General features: G+C 42.5%; 3 protein-coding genes across 9 annotated transcripts in view; 1 reads left to right on the top strand and 2 right to left on the bottom strand.

Annotated features, from left to right (window-relative positions):
• KDM2A (lysine demethylase 2A) overlaps positions 1 to 1,879 on the bottom strand; it is a 142,374-nt gene extending 140,495 nt beyond the window's left edge. Inside the window, exon 1 of one of the 6 annotated variants that reach the window (XM_033920117.1) lies at positions 1,701 to 1,879. The gene's annotated coding sequence lies outside the window, so the exon portion shown is untranslated. The other 5 variants (XM_033920118.1, XM_033920114.1, XM_033920115.1 and 2 more) reach the window with 5 other exon arrangements.
• A 179-nt stretch (positions 1,880 to 2,058) lies between these two features.
• The window catches only part of LOC117348662 (proto-oncogene Mas-like), an 80,851-nt gene continuing 67,520 nt past the window's right edge, over positions 2,059 to 15,389 (top strand). For both annotated transcript variants that reach the window (XM_033921021.1, XM_033921017.1), the window contains exon 1: positions 2,059 to 2,087. The gene's annotated coding sequence lies outside the window, so the exon portion shown is untranslated. The remainder of the gene's footprint in view (positions 2,088 to 15,389) is intronic.
• The window catches only part of RHOD (ras homolog family member D), a 34,031-nt gene continuing 28,586 nt past the window's right edge, over positions 9,945 to 15,389 (bottom strand). The window contains exon 5 of the mRNA XM_033921024.1: positions 9,945 to 11,407. Coding sequence (XP_033776915.1) covers positions 11,237 to 11,407 — 171 coding nt within the window. The 3' untranslated portion in view covers positions 9,945 to 11,236. The remainder of the gene's footprint in view (positions 11,408 to 15,389) is intronic.

Below are 15,389 nucleotides of genomic sequence, written 5' to 3'. Positions count from 1 at the left end.
CAAAATTTTACTTTTGTAAGGTAAAAGGCATGTCCCCTTAGAAACCAGAGCTCAAATCTAAAATGAGACTGCAAACTGACAAACTACATAATGTAAAGAGAACTAGAAGTCTGAAAGCTTTTGCATCTCTTGAGCCACATAATTATTATCCCTCTTGCTCTTAAAATGAGTAAAATATCTGCAACGTGTGCTATGACTAACAGCCACGTTTTACCGAAACATTTTAGATTCTACTTTTAGAGTGTCTCACAGAGAGACTTTCTCACCTACTCTTACAAAAATCTGCATCCTCCCCGGGCCCGTTAACAATATCAATGTTATTGCCCAACATTGGTTTTCGGAAGGGCTAACTCCAGCTTTCTTTCATAAGTTGTGATGCACCAACTCAGGACCCAACGAAACTAAATGTCACTGCCACAGTCTCATTAAACTAGTTATTTCGTACTGATGAGAGACGGGATCTTTTCAGCATTAGCCAGCATCTCTTACTATTAAAAGACACAGAAAAGACCTGAGTTACCATGTCAATTTCCAAAAAGATCACGCACACGGTTTTAAGGGGCGACCCTCCAGCATTGATCAGTCAGGTCGAGATTTAAATAGTGACTTTAGTAGTGAGTGACGTTAAGGGCTAAACAAAGTCAAAAAGAGACAGACAGACACACAGTTGTTTTCCTCACCAGCTCCTCCTCTTCCTAGGCTTGTCTCTTCCTATGCTTGTGGAAAGGAGTGAAGAAACACGAAAAGAAAGCAAGAATTATAATGCTCCACCACCGGTCAGTAGCGTCCCCATTTGCTTCTTCAACTGTTATAATAAAACAGCTCAAACAAGCCACCAGGAGAAACAAATTAAAAGGATATGGCAATATATAGCTTCCCCCCTCAAAAAAAGAAACTGGGGTGCAAAAAGAAGCTTGAAACAAATTCCCTAAAGAAAAGTTAGTTTCTTCCCGGTTATCCGACAGGTTTGGAGGCTTTTCCAAAGAATTATCAGGTTCTTCTTATGGAATAAAGAGATGAGAGGGGGGAGAAAGCCTGGGATTTCCCTCCTCCTTCCTTCCTTTTCTTTCCTTCTCTCCACCTCCTCAATCCGGAAGCAAATCAGCAGAATAGAAAAAAAAATATAAGTCCCCCCCCCAGTCACCAATCCCTGCCACCCCAAGTACATACACAAAAAGCAAACCGAAGATTTTATTATTTTTTTGAAGCAGTTTCCAGTCACGATTTCCTGGCCTTACTGTTGCTACCATCAAAAATACAGCTTGGTTACTGGAAAAAATAGCAGAAGATTTGGCTCCAACAGTTCCAAAGCAAGAAACATTCTGACCGAAAGTTAAAGAAAAGATTACCCTCGCTCCTCTTCGGTTAAACCTGGTTAATCTTTTCTCTAACAAATGCTAACCTCGTTAAATATAAACTACTTCCAAGACTGAGCCTTTCAGTGCCATTTATTTAGTGAGCTACAAGTGAAAGTGGAAACCTTTGTTTTCGCTAGAAAGTTCTGCAGGTTCCTCCAGCTTGTTTCCTTATAAATATTTTATAATCTCTTTCTATCATTACATTGTTATGGTTAATTTAGGCGTTTTCTTTTTTTATTCTCTCAGAAAGGCCGATAACCACTAAAGAGTCATCGCCATTTTGTTCCCGACGTCATATTTGCCCGGAAAAAAAACCCAACCTCGCCACCCGCGAGACCCTACCTCCCACCTCTACTCCTCCGAATGTCCCGCCTCGCGAGCAGAGGTTCTTAATGCTCGATTGGTTAACAGCAACGATTATCCTCCTAGAGCTGTACGGGATTGGCTAGTAAGGCGAGTTACACGGTTTCGTAGAAAATATGTCATCATTTCTGAATTGAGGAGTGGGCTCGTATGTCCTCAGCCGGTGTGCTGCTCCCAAAGCACGGAGCCCTGCCCACAACCCAAACTTCCGAGAGCTTATTGGTGGATGGTCTGTCCATCTTTACTCCACCTTGATCCTGATTGGATGAACGCTTAGCTCTCCCTAAACTAAACCAACCTAAAACGTGTTTTAGTGTACGTGCGCGCGCCACCCTCACAAAATAACGTACGGGTCAGTTCCTGTGGGTGAGTTCAGGCAAGGTTCTTTCGCCCCTTCAAGCTCGAAATTGTTGTGATTGGTGAATCTCTAACGCATGTCAAGCGAGCAGTAAAATCTGATTGGTTAATCTTGCTCAGCCAGGCAGGACTATTTCGCATGGGCAGGGGATTGGGGGGGTCACATAACAACCAAGAGGTGAAATACCACAGAAAATCAGAGGTTTTGCTAAAATCCCTCAAAGTGAGAGGTTTTGCTACGGATGGTGTGAGGAAGAACACAATTGATCTATAAAGCTATCAATCCAAAAAGCGAAGGGGGGGGGGACGAAACACCAGGCATATATACAAGTAATTTTGGCAACAAAATATTTGAAAATCCTCGTAGGAATACTTAGAAGCATGATTCCAGAAAAAAAAATGTATGTGTGTGTATATATATATATATATACACAGCATGCTAGGAGCAACCTTGAAGAACGTCTCTCAAAGCATTGAGAGGAGGGGTCGTGACGTCATGTGACTTTTAGTCTGTTGATAGGGCGGGATACGGGCCCGCTGGTGGTGAAGGGCGCGGCTCTAGCGGGCAAGAATGCGGATGCTAGATTTTGCACGCACGCCGTGGAGGAAAGAAGGGGGCGCCTCGCCTTTGCAGCTCCATGTCTTATTGGCCGAAGGTGCTGTCAATTAAAGACAAGCCGAGCCTGCATTGGTCGTTCGGGGAGAGGCGTTAGGGTTCCCCTTTTAGGAAGCTTTATTAAAACAATAACAGCTATTTGTTGCTCGCAGGACTAGGTGTGTTTTAGGACTAGAAGGGTCAAGCTTTCACAGTGACACATCTTAAGTGCCGCGTTGATTGGCCTGACGATCGGCCCCAGGGCATTGTTCGACTTGTAGTTTTATGCCTACATATTCTTTTTTTTTTTTTTTTTTTCTTCAGTCTGATGGGTTTTCCCAATTGCTTCCGAGGCGTAAGGGGATTCCTTTCCAAACCATCTTAAGGAGTCGGGCCTGAATCGTCTGTCTTCAGCCTGCAGGCTCACGTTGCTCCTCGCCTACCTCAAGGCATAGCCCTGCTGTTCTGTCTATTGTGTCCCCTCTCGGTCCCCGTCTTTGCTGGCCTTTTAAGTCAGGTCTTCCCCGGGTTCTTTCAGCTGCCGCTTCCTCCTCGTTCTAGTGCTGCTGCTTTGCTCAAGTGGGCCCAGCAAGGCACATCTTCCCGGGCTAGTAGTGTCAATAAAATCTGGAGGATTGGGGGGGGGAGGGACACTTCGTGAAGTTACAGGGAAATACTTTTTCCAAAACCAATAAGAGGAAATAATTTTTCACTCGGAGAATAGTTAAGCTCTGGATCCACGGCCAGAGGTTGTGGGAAGAGCGAGCGGCTAACGTAGCTGGTTTTAAGAAATGTTTGGACAAGTTCCTGGAGGAAAAGTCTATATAGCCCGTTATTGAAACAGATATATGGGGGGGGGGGGAGCAGCCACTGTTTGCCCTTGGATCGGTAGCATGAAAATGTTGCTATTATTGTGGAGGAGGGGGGGAGTTGCCAGGCACAATACTAGTGATCTGTATTTACAACTATGAAGATGGGCTATTGGGCTAGATAATAATAATAATAACAGTTTATATACTGCAGGACCGTAAAGTTCTGTGTGGTTTAAAATGATTAAAAGATGCTACAGATTGAGTAGAATTAACAAAGTTAAGAGCTAGTGATGGACCCAGAAAGGCTATTATGTTATCTGCAGTTATGACAAGATCTCACAGTTAAAGTATTTACAAGCCTGTTGATTTCGCCAACTTATCCCTGGGCATTGGGTTGGGTTGTTGTTTTTTGTTTGTTTGTTTTATAACATCAGTGTCTATTATCATTTGTGTTACACTTTACCAGTTTTAATACATCAGGTATAATTTGTTCTTGTTTTATAATCCTAATTATAAGAGAATTGGACTAACAAAATTGATAGTAATCAAGAATGCTTTGCAATATACCCCCTCTCCTATTTTGCGTGTTTTGTTCAATTATTGGTTATCAAATGTCCTTGTAAGTTTTTGTGTTTTTTTTAGGTCATTATTTTGATTTTGACTTTTAATCCTCCCAGGACAGGAGTATTTCACTTTTAAATTTGAATGACTTTTGGAAAGTGAAATAACATACTGTTATGTAACTGCATTTCAGGTTCCTTGGTAGAGCTCATGTGGTAAATTGAGGCTTCTCATAGGAACTGAATGAACGTTGGAGCATTTACCTCCCTGGCCCGCAGTAAAAGGCTCTGCCGCTACTTGATAAAAGGAGCCCATAGTTATTTTATTTTATTTTTTTTACTTACTCTCTTTTATGAAGCCGTGTTAGGGTTTCTTATTGCGGCGATAAAAGCTCCAACGCTCATAGGAATTGTATGAGCGTTGGAGCTTTTACTGCAGCGGCCAACGATAAAAGAACCCTAACACAGCTTCATAAAAGGAGGGGTTAATAATTTTATATTAATGTAAGTGTGTGATATATTTTTTGATTTGTGTATATGTTCTTGGTTTATATTTGTGCTTATAGACTCCTGATGCAGGTATTCATGCCAAAAACTGGCCAAACTATTCATATTTATATTAAAGAAAGTCAGTGAAATTTCTATTTGTACTTCCTTTCAGCTACCTTGATTCCTTTAGTGCATTTCTCGTTGTTGCACCACCATCCTGAAGAGTATAAAAGATCCACCTTTTCTGAGCCTAACCATAAATGCATCACACTATTAAGGGATGAGGATGGAATAGGTGGAAAGAAAAAGAAACCTTGAGGGTGGAGATTAAAAACTGGGGAATGGAGATGAGAGTATCATGGGTGGAGGGGGGTCACCTACCTCCTCCAGTGCTGCAATTGAATCTTTGGGTAGCTGGCAGCAGCAAGGTGCGCTGGTTGCCGTTGGCCTGCCCCGGAAGCCCCCTCTCTGCAGCGTCCCACCTGTATGGGAACAGGAAGTTACTGCAGAGCAGCAGCTTCTGGGGCAGTCCAATGGCAACTGGCTCATCTCAATGCTGTTGGCTGCTCGAAGATTCAATTGCAGCAGCAGGGAGGAAGTCAGGAGAGGCTGGGGTGTAAGCTGGACAGTCATTGGCGCAGCACACTAGTGGCTGGCAGGCCCACCTTGTCTTCAGGCCTAAGGTATGTGCCTACTAGGCCTACCCTTTAATCCAGCCTTGGCTGTACCTCAAATAATATGTGCAATTGTCATCAGCGTAGCGAGGGTGGGAGGCACCCGGGGCGGTGATGCTGCCTCTCCCTCTTCTCTTCTCTGCCCACCCACCTCCCACTCCATGCACGCCCCTTCCTTTTCCCTGTTTAGCTTTCCCGGCATGAGCAGCATCTCCAACTGGCTGCCTGTACCACTTCCTAGTCGCAGGACCCAGAAGTAACGTCAGGTTGGAATTGCTACTCATGCCGGTGAACAGCTAGCGGTACGGTGGGGGAGGAAGTGAAGGCATGCACGCAGTGGGGGAGGGTGTGGAAAGGAGGATAGGTGCTGGCGTCCCCACCAAGATGGCACTCGGGGCAGTCTGTTCCCCTCTTACTATGCCACTGATTCTAGTTGCCCCATGTGAAAAAAGATACGGCAGAAAATGGTACAGAGAAAGGCAACAAAAAAGATAAAAGGGATGGGATGACATCCCTATGAAGAAAGGCTAAAGCAGCTAGGGCTCTTCAGCCTGAAGAAGGGATGACTCAGGGGAGACATGATAGAGGTCTATAAAATACTGTGTGGAGTGGAATGGGTAGATGTTCACTCTTTCCAAAAATACTAGGACTAAGGAGCATGCAATGAAGCTACTAAGCAGTAGTTTTAAACTCTGGAATTCATTGCTGGAGAATGTGGTGAAAGCAGTTAGCTTAGCAGGGTTTAAAAAAGGTTTGGATAATTTCCTAAAGGAAAAGTCCATAAGCCATTATTAAGATGGACTTGGGAAAAATCCACTGCTTATTCCTAGGATAAACAGCATAAAATCTATTTTACTCTTTGGGATCTTTCCAGGTACTTGTGACCTAGATTGGCCACTGTTGGAAACAGGATATTGGGCTTGATGGACCTTTGGTCTATCAACTCCTTTATATTTACCTATCGTCTCAACTACACTTCATCCATGTGACTGCTGTCCTTAAAAATTCGTATTGCCACAAATTGGATGAGAGAGAGAAAAGGTGAAGGGAAGATGAGAAAGGCAGAAAATGGGCAAAGAATGAGAGGAAGATGTTATAAAGGAAGGGGAGCAAAAGGAGATAGAGACAAAAGGACCAGGGGAGTTAAATAGATGTGATGAAGGGGTGTAGGGAAGAAGGAAGCGAAGGCCCAGGAGTGAGGGGAGGGGAGAGAGAAAAAGCAAAAGAAAAGGGTGAAGAAAATATAAGAAACCCAGAAGGGGGAGGCATGAGATAGAAGAGAATGTGCAAGGAACGCCGGGAACTTATAAGTCAGGGAGCAAGAGAGAAATTAATGGGATTGTGGGGGAAAGGGAAAGAAAGGCAGAGGGGTGAGTTTGAGAGATGAGCAGGAAAGTAGAGGAGGGAGCAGAAGAGGTGATACAATATTTTATGAATAAATGTGAAAGTGGCTACCACTCAAAATTATGTGAGTTTCCCCCTGGCCTAAATGGGTTACAAACCTACTACTTTATGGAAAAATTATGTCGAAGCTGGTACCTTAAAGATCAACCAGTTCATAAGTCTGATCTTTTATGTGTTGTTGAGAAGGCGGGGGAAGGAATGAATACAAAAGTACAGACAAGATGTTAAGTACAGAGCAGGGTGTGGAAGGGAAGTGATAATAGCAGTAGGTTTAAGCCCAAAACGGTGTTGAGCAATGAAAATGCTCACAGGCTAACTTGAGAATAGTGAAGTCTATTCACACCTTTGGTAGGACAAATAGCCATTGTCCCAATTCAGGCCCTGGGTGATGAGAGTTTACAGTTTTATTTAAACTTGATAAACTTGATATTACTTCAAGTTGAAATGTAATTCTTGTTTTAGTTTGGATGTAATACGCCTTGAACCGCAAGGTAATGGCGGAATAGAAATCACTCATGTAATGTAATGTAATACCACTTTGCTACCAAAGCAATCCAAGCAGTTTGCAATAAAAATAAATTTAGAACAAAAAGAACTTAATTGATAGGACAGTACCCATCACTAACTCTCCTAATAAAAGACAATTCTTGTTTAAAGAATTGCTTCCATTAAATCCCCATAAAATTGATACAAGAGACCTATTTTAGATGCAAGGTCCACAACCCACCTCTCAAGCATCCCCATCCTAACCCTTCCAATTATGCTCCCAACACCCAAAGATCTTAATACTCCCCCTCCCCCCACCTCTCTTAACTACACACCCATCCATCTCAGTCCAGGACTAAGCAAACCTTAAATTGGCCTTGAAGAAGCCCAGTGCATCATCCTGCACCTACCACCTGTTCCTTCCTCCTCTGTTCAGCCCGCATCACAAACTGCAAAACACACAATCTCCAGACCTCCCCCCCCCCCCTTCATTCACACTAAATCCTACATAGATACTCTGTTCACAAGTTAAGAAAATGTCCACAGGTCTGCAACAGTCCCAAGCTTTGTGCCCTGTTCCTGGTAGCTGAGAGGCTATAGTTATGCTAAATGAACATGAAAATCAAATAATGAGATTCTAGTTCATGCTGGAACATCCACTGAAGTCCTCTTTGACTTCCCAGGTTTGCTCTGTCTCAGCTTCACCCTCACAGCTGGAGCAGCAGCTGACGGTGGGAGCAATGTCGCCATCACTAGGGTTACCATTTGGCTCCAGAAAAAGGAGGACAGATCGAATCAGTCTGGGGTTTTACTTCCATCATAGGAGCCAGCTCTATGGGTGCTTGAGCACTCCCAATATTGGATAAACTCCTTGATTGTATCCAGGAAGAGGTGAATTCCATTAGGTTCAGCACCCCCAAATATTTTGAAAAGTTAGCTCCTACGAATGGAAGGAACGGAATCTCTTCATGAAAAGGCGGTTTATAAATCCCAATCAATCTGGAGCTGGCAGTGGAGGAGAAGGATATAGGTACGAGACTTGATGAATGGGATCTTGAGGAAGAGTGTAGGGAGAGATAGGAATGGTGAGAAACTGAGGAGCTTCAGAATGAATGGACTTGTATAAGAGGAGTTTGAGTTGTGTATGGAAACGGATGGGGAGCCAACGAAAGAATCATTATTCAGCCATCGGCAGTGAGTGTTTTGCTGATCACCGATGGCGTTATTCCTGGATAGTCAAAGCCGGGACTTATATGGGCTTCAGCTTTGGCTATCCTAGAGAATGACACGGTGACAAAATTCATCACCGTTCCCGTCCCCGTGGATAACCGCGGGAAATAATCCCATGTCATTTTCTAGTGTCTATTTCAACCTTGGTCTTTCTACACCAGCATTCTTCAGAGCAAAGCTTGCGGGTCAGTGGTTGTGGCCATTCATACTCTGATTCTTATGTGAGCCAAGGATAATGAAGCCATTGTGACATCACTGATGTGATTGGCTCTTAGGCACTGGTGGAATGAGGCATTATGACATCACAATATCTGCTCTGGATACCAGAGACTGTCATTCTGTAGTGTCTGTTTCAACCTCGGTCCTTCTACACCAGCATTCTTCAGAGCAAAGCTTGTGGGTCAGTGGTTGTGGCCATTCATACTCTGATTCTTCCCTCTCTCCTTAAAGAATGACATGAAGATGGTTTCCCGCGGTTATCCGCGAGGACGGGAACGGTGATGAATTTTGTCACCGTGTCATTCTCTAGACTATCCAGTTAGTTTTAAGTTATATAACACATATCCATTTAAGTTGATATTCATCACTTAAGTGGCCATGAGTTGCCGAATAAACCCCCCCCCTTTTTTACAAAACCGTAGTGTGGTTTTTTAGGGCCCGCCACAGCGTTAACAGCTCCGATGCTCATATGAGCGTCAGAGCTGTTACCACCGTGGGCAGTGCTAAAAACCGTGCTACAATTTTGTAAAAGCGGGGGGGGGAGGGGGGAGGAAAGATAGGACAGGCTTTTATGCAGTCCCATTTATGTGCTAACCATGTCCGCTTAAGTGTTGAATATCAACACTTAAAAACATAAGAATAGCCTACTGGGTCAGACCAATGAACCATCTAGCCCAGTATCCCATCTTCGTGGGGGCCAATCCAAGTCACACGTACCTGGCAAAAACCCAAATAGTAGCAGCATTCCATGCTACCATAAAAAAACGGAGACTGGGAGCATTGATCCCACTGCTTCTCACGCTTAAATGGCCAAGTGCTGACTCTGCCCCTTGAATGCACCCAAGTTAGCTGGCTTTGTGGTTGGCATTATCCATGATATTCAGTGGCACTTAATTGGTTAAGTGCCACTGAATATTAGTGGCTAGCCCTGACCAAGCTCTGCCACTGAGCTGTGCTCTCCTTGTTTGGTACATACCATTTAAAAATGTTTGTGCATACTTTTCCTCTGATAAAGTACCATGCAACTCGGTGGGTGTAAAGAGGTGTGTTTTTCTTCTCAGGCAACTCAGATAAGTAGTTGGGAGTGGGAGTGGGGGGTGGAGGTTTAAGGGAGTCATCTCAGTCCTCCTGCCTGGGGTCTACTAAGTCCCAGCTAGGCAACTGCCCCTACCACTGGTAAGAGTAGGAGTGTAGAGAACCTACAGACACACTTTTAACCACATACGAGTATTGGGAGGGGGGGGGGGAATAGCAAGCAATTTTCTGTCAATACCAGCATCATGTGTTTAGGCATCAAATGATGTACAATTAGCATATCGTTAGTCTTTGTCCAATAGTATGGCAGCTTTAACAAATGGCTGATGCTCTGACCTCGATAATACATAAAGCTAGAGATAAACACTAAAAAAGCAATGTTTATAATTACAGCACTTTAAATATCGTCCTCAGTATACCAAATATAGAGCAAAAAAAAATACTGATAAAAACAAATTATCTATTATACCAAACAGATCAATGCCCAGGCCTATAAACTCACAAATTCAGTTCATGTATTTCATATAGCTTAACGGGCTGTACAAATAATTCTCTCCTGCTCTAAAGTAAATCCCAGAGATGGGATTGACAATGTTTTTAAAACTCTTTCTAGACTTCAGCAAAGCTGGATCAGCTGGAAAAGCTGGTAAAATGTCAATAATAAATTTGTTGAAATATACAAAATTCAACAGACATTTGCATTGTAGCAACGATTTTGGACGTGTGTTCCAGTGCCGACAGCCAAGCATTAATTTTCTTACACTGCTATATACCACATGCTTCAACAGATTTTGCATTTGTAGAAATCTGTAGTTTTGCAAATTTATGTAGACTTTCGGGGGTATCATACATTTTGTCCAAAAATTATAATAAAATTTTACATGGTTTAGCAATTTTTTGATAGCAGAGTGAGCATTGTTAAAAGTTAGACTATTGTATGAGGGAGATGTGAATGACCTTCCAATATAGCGCTGAAGCATCCTGGAGTCCTTTTTAGGTGATGAAGATGACCATTCCATCTTTGATCCTTGTGTTTCCCACTGTCTCTCTTTCCTCCATAAGGGTATCAGAATCCTTCAACATGTTCTGTCTCTATACTTAAAACAGCAAGAATTATTTCCAACAGCAAGGAACTCTTTGGTGTCTCAAAGTCAGAGGAATGAATACAGAAAAAAAAATCCAGTACTGTGCAAGAATTCCTGCTGTAGGTAAGGGGAAGTCAAAGGTTTAGCACACTGGAGAACTGAGCATCCGTCCAAAGAACTGAGACATTGTCGGGAACTCTCAGTATCTCAAAGACCATGTCAGTCAACAAGGGAATTGATTGCAAACTCAATATTTAGCACTGGGGATGGGAAAGTCAAGCTTTGTCCCCTGGTCCTTGAAAACCAAGGCACAATATTCCTGTGATATTGCCCCCTTCCCAAAACACATAGTTGCATCTGGTAATCTTTGTTACCGAAACAGAAATGTTGGTTTCTGTGTGTGTTATTAGAATCTCATAGGCTGGACTCTTATCCCCGGAAGCTCCTGCCTCAATAAATTGATTAGTCTGTAAGGTGCCACCTGCCTCAGCGTTATTCACTCCTCACTGTGGTATTAATCGCATACTGTGGGAAGTGTGGGAACTGCAGCAGTTGGGCACGGTGAGGCACTATGACACAACACAGCTCCTCTTGCTCTTGTTGCTTTTCCGCTGTTTCCTCTTTATGCCATGCAGTGCTGCAGCTGTGGCCTCTGCGAAAATATCCATAATGTTCTCCTGGAACTTAGCAGAGCATTCAAGGTACATCAGGGCACGCACTTCCCGGGCCATAGACTGTCCCTGAGAGAATAGAAACAGACAGAAAAGTCAGCAATTGTTTCCTGCCACACACACACTGTTAGTTGCCATTGGAAAGGATTCTGGGCATTGGCTTTAGTGCTGTAGACCTAACTAATCTTCCACATTTAGCAGGAGAGTTCCACTTTCACAGAAAACCTACCGCACTCCAGCTGAGAAGCCGTGAACTCCTGTCCAGCAGCCTCTTCTATTGGCAACAGGAAATGTCTTAATAAGACGAAATCTCCTGCTGCTTCACGACCAGTCTCTCAATAAGAGCTGCAAAATCTCACAGCTGTTTTTGCAAGACTTGTCTGCGGCAGCAGGAAGGGATGTTTTATTAAGGCATCTCCTGATGCCAGATGGGGAGGCGGCTTAGTGGTGCTGTGGCTGCAGAATGGAGGTCTGTCACAGGGTGGAGTCAAGACATGGAATGGGACGAAGCTAGGATGTGGCTGGGTGTAATGTGGTGTGGGGAAGGGGGTGTTTTTATGCTAAATCTTTTTTTTATTGAAGAAATCAATAAACATGAATGCTTAATTTAAAAAAACATACAAGTAAACAAAATAATGTCTCATTTCTTTTTTAATTTCTAAACAATGCCAACTCTTATCTTACTCCTTTCCAGCTCTATCCCATTACATCCCTATATGTAGAAACATGATGGCACATAAAGGCCAAATGGCCCATCCAGTCTGCCAATCCACAGTCTCCTCCTCTCCCTATTGGCTAAAACTCTTTACACCTGCATTGTGATGTCATAGAGCATTATTGTTATAGGCTAAGACTCTTAACACTTGCATTATGAGGTTATAGTTATAGGAAGGGTGACTCAGATGAAAATCGCCTTATATATGATAGGACAGATGACATTTTAGAATTCTTGAGTAGTTAGATGTAATGAACTGTTAAAACATAAATAGGCTTTCTTTACCCTATATATCATACCATAGCCCCCCAAAAAGTCTGACTTTAGTATCATCTCATAACAACATAGCAACATAAACCCTTTCAATACCAGGCATATTGTAAAATACAATCCTCCAAAAATACACTACTTAAGATCTACTGCGAATCTACTAATACCACACTGACTTCCAGAAACTCCCATAAAAAGGATCATAAATGTGTAGTGGGCCCTAGGACATCAGTACACTTATCGGAAAAACTGAACAAGCCAGATAGCAAATTAGAAAATATTCCTCTATAATCTTATGTATTTAGATCATAGCAATTCTTATGTAATCCGCCTTGAACTGCAAGGTAAAGTCGGAATAGAAGTCACTAATGTAATGTAATTACTACAGATTCTTATATAGAAACTCCATGCCTAGCTTTGTACACACACACATGCAAATGCACACATCACTAAACAGAAATTAAGTAACCATGAATTAAAAATAGAAATGTATAGACAAAAATTAAACCGAAACCCCATGAATCCAGACTCTTGCTTTAAGTACTAAACCGGAAAACTAGAAATATTTCCTCACCTACTGTGTAAAATATTGATGATAGCAGATATACTATATATATATATATATATATATATATACCACTCAAAGGCACACAACGCAAGAAAATGTTTGACAACCTTCTGGCAACACAAGCAGCAAAAATCAACCATTCCATCTCCAATCTTATGACAATATCAGACAACTTCAAAACATTCAGAAAAGAAATCAAAACCCTGCTTTTCAAAAAATTCATCCAAATATCTTAACCCCTCCTCTCTTATCTCCAGAAGATTCACCTACCTTCAGATAACCTTCCCCCAAATTACCCACCTTAACACCGTCCAATTAAACAAATACCATAAATAGATTGTAACCTACCCTCTCTAACTGAATTCCATATGTATTTTTCATACAGTTCTTCACTGTCAGTTTAATTTCCATCCTATAAGTTCACATAGGATTTTTCTTTTTTCAACCATCTTTATTTTCTCTTCTTTATTAATTTCCAGGTACTTTAGTTAGATTGTGAGCCTTCGGGACAGTAAGGGAATTTTTTAAGTACCTTCTTACTTCTCATTTATAATCTTAATGTATATTTTCTTCAAACTGCTTAGAACCTAACGGATGTAGCGGTATATAAGAAATAAATTACATTACATTACATTACATATACATTGCAAACACTAACATTCCAATCGTAACAATGAAAATGAAATTGTTTTTTCTATCTTTTTGTCTGGCCATTTTATTTTTCTGTGTTGGTCTCAGGCTCTGTTTTTTCCTCTTTTCTTAACTCAGTTTCCAGCGTCTCTTGTCCTTTCTATTTGCCAATTCTCTCACCTCCCTACATCCACCTCTAACATTGATCTCTTCCTTCCAGCTTTTTTTACCCATTTACTTTCTACTTTGCTATCCAGATTTCACTCTTTAATTTCCATGTTTTGTACAACACCTACCTATAGCTTTCTTTCTCCTCACCACACTCCTCCAATTCCCTATCACTTTCTTCTACTCCAGTCTTTCATGAACTCTGTCTCTCTCCCAAAGAAAGAACAAGTGGGGAGTGGGATAGAGCACATCAACCTTAAGACAAACAATCTTTTATTTCTATAAATACAGAAGCACATGAATAACAAGCACATGTATAAAAAAGTCCTATAAACGCGATGTCCTTATATTGAAAGGATCCAGTTGATGACCTGACATGGTTCGTGTTTCGGCCCCCAGGTGGAGGGGTGTGTCTATTGGTCTGAAAAGAATACACTGTACATGAATGAAAGTAAAGACTGCATAAATAAAACCAATCTTTAAGGATAGTGATAATCTGGATAAATGCTCCAACGATCATTGGAATTCTATGTGTCAGAGCAGCATCGGAGAATACAGTGCTCCGGGCCACGGAACAAACCTCTACTGCAGCTTAGTAAAACGGGGATAAAAAGGGGGGTATATATAACAGGAGTTGCTAAAAGGTTCTCAGCCCAACTAACAAAGTTGGGGCAGTCTCCATCAAGGGCTATATACACTTAGGGCTAGATTCACAAAGCAAACCGATCGTGTACCAATCGGTTTGCGACCCCTTTGCAGCCAGATTTCCCTCCTGCACTATTCACTAACCTCTCCTGTGATCCGCTTCGAATCCATGCATGCAAAGTAGACAGGGACGTGATTCACCAACCAAATTTTTAAAACTGACTGGGCTGGCCAATCAATCCAAGAAGCGACTGCTGGGGACCAGTTGAAAACGTATTTCCGACTCTCCAGCTCCATAGAAGCCCTGCTCTCTGTACGCCCTGCTCTCTGCTGCCCCAAATCTCTCCTGCCTGCCACCCCGATGCTCTTCCTCAGATCTCTCCTGCCTGCTCGCCCCGAATCACTGCCCTGCTCTGCCCCGATCTTTCCTGCCTGCTAGCCCCGAATTGCCACCCTGCTCGTCCCTGGTTTTCTTCTGCCTGCTGCCCCGAATCTCTCCTGCCCTTCCCCATACTGTGAACCCGTGGTTTTAACCCGCGGGTTTAAGCAGGTTAAAACCATGGGCTCGCTGGGCTAAAAAGTTTAAAAAAAAAAAAAAAAAAAGCGGCTCGGACTGGTCTAGACTCATGTGCAGACCATCTACAGATGGTCTGCGCATGTGTTGGGATCGCACATCAGCGATCCGTGTCGGCAGATGGGGGTGTTCTTCTAATTGCTCCATCTGCATATTAGGCTTTGAGGAATCCATTGGACCTGCCCAGATCGGGCATGGGTCGGTCTCGATCGGGCGGTTAATCCAGCAGTTTTCCACTTTTTCGTTCCATATATTTCTGACAGAACAAAAAAAAAAAAAAAAGCCCTCAATGGAGACTGCTCCAACTTTGTTGGTTGGGCTGAGAACATTTCAGTGGCCTTTTGTATATAGATATAATCTATCTATTGATTGATCAATTGATCGATATAGACATATAAATCCTAGAGGTAAAAATGAAGCCATGAATATATTAAATAATGTAGGCATGAGTAGAGATCCTTGTGGGAAGTCACAGTTAAGA

This window comes from Geotrypetes seraphini, chromosome 14, assembly GCF_902459505.1.
Source record: "Geotrypetes seraphini chromosome 14, aGeoSer1.1, whole genome shotgun sequence".
NCBI classification, from domain to species: Eukaryota; Metazoa; Chordata; class Amphibia; order Gymnophiona; family Dermophiidae; genus Geotrypetes; species Geotrypetes seraphini.
Note: the sequence above shows the minus strand (reverse complement) of the source record. Positions and strands in the feature narration are given on the sequence as shown.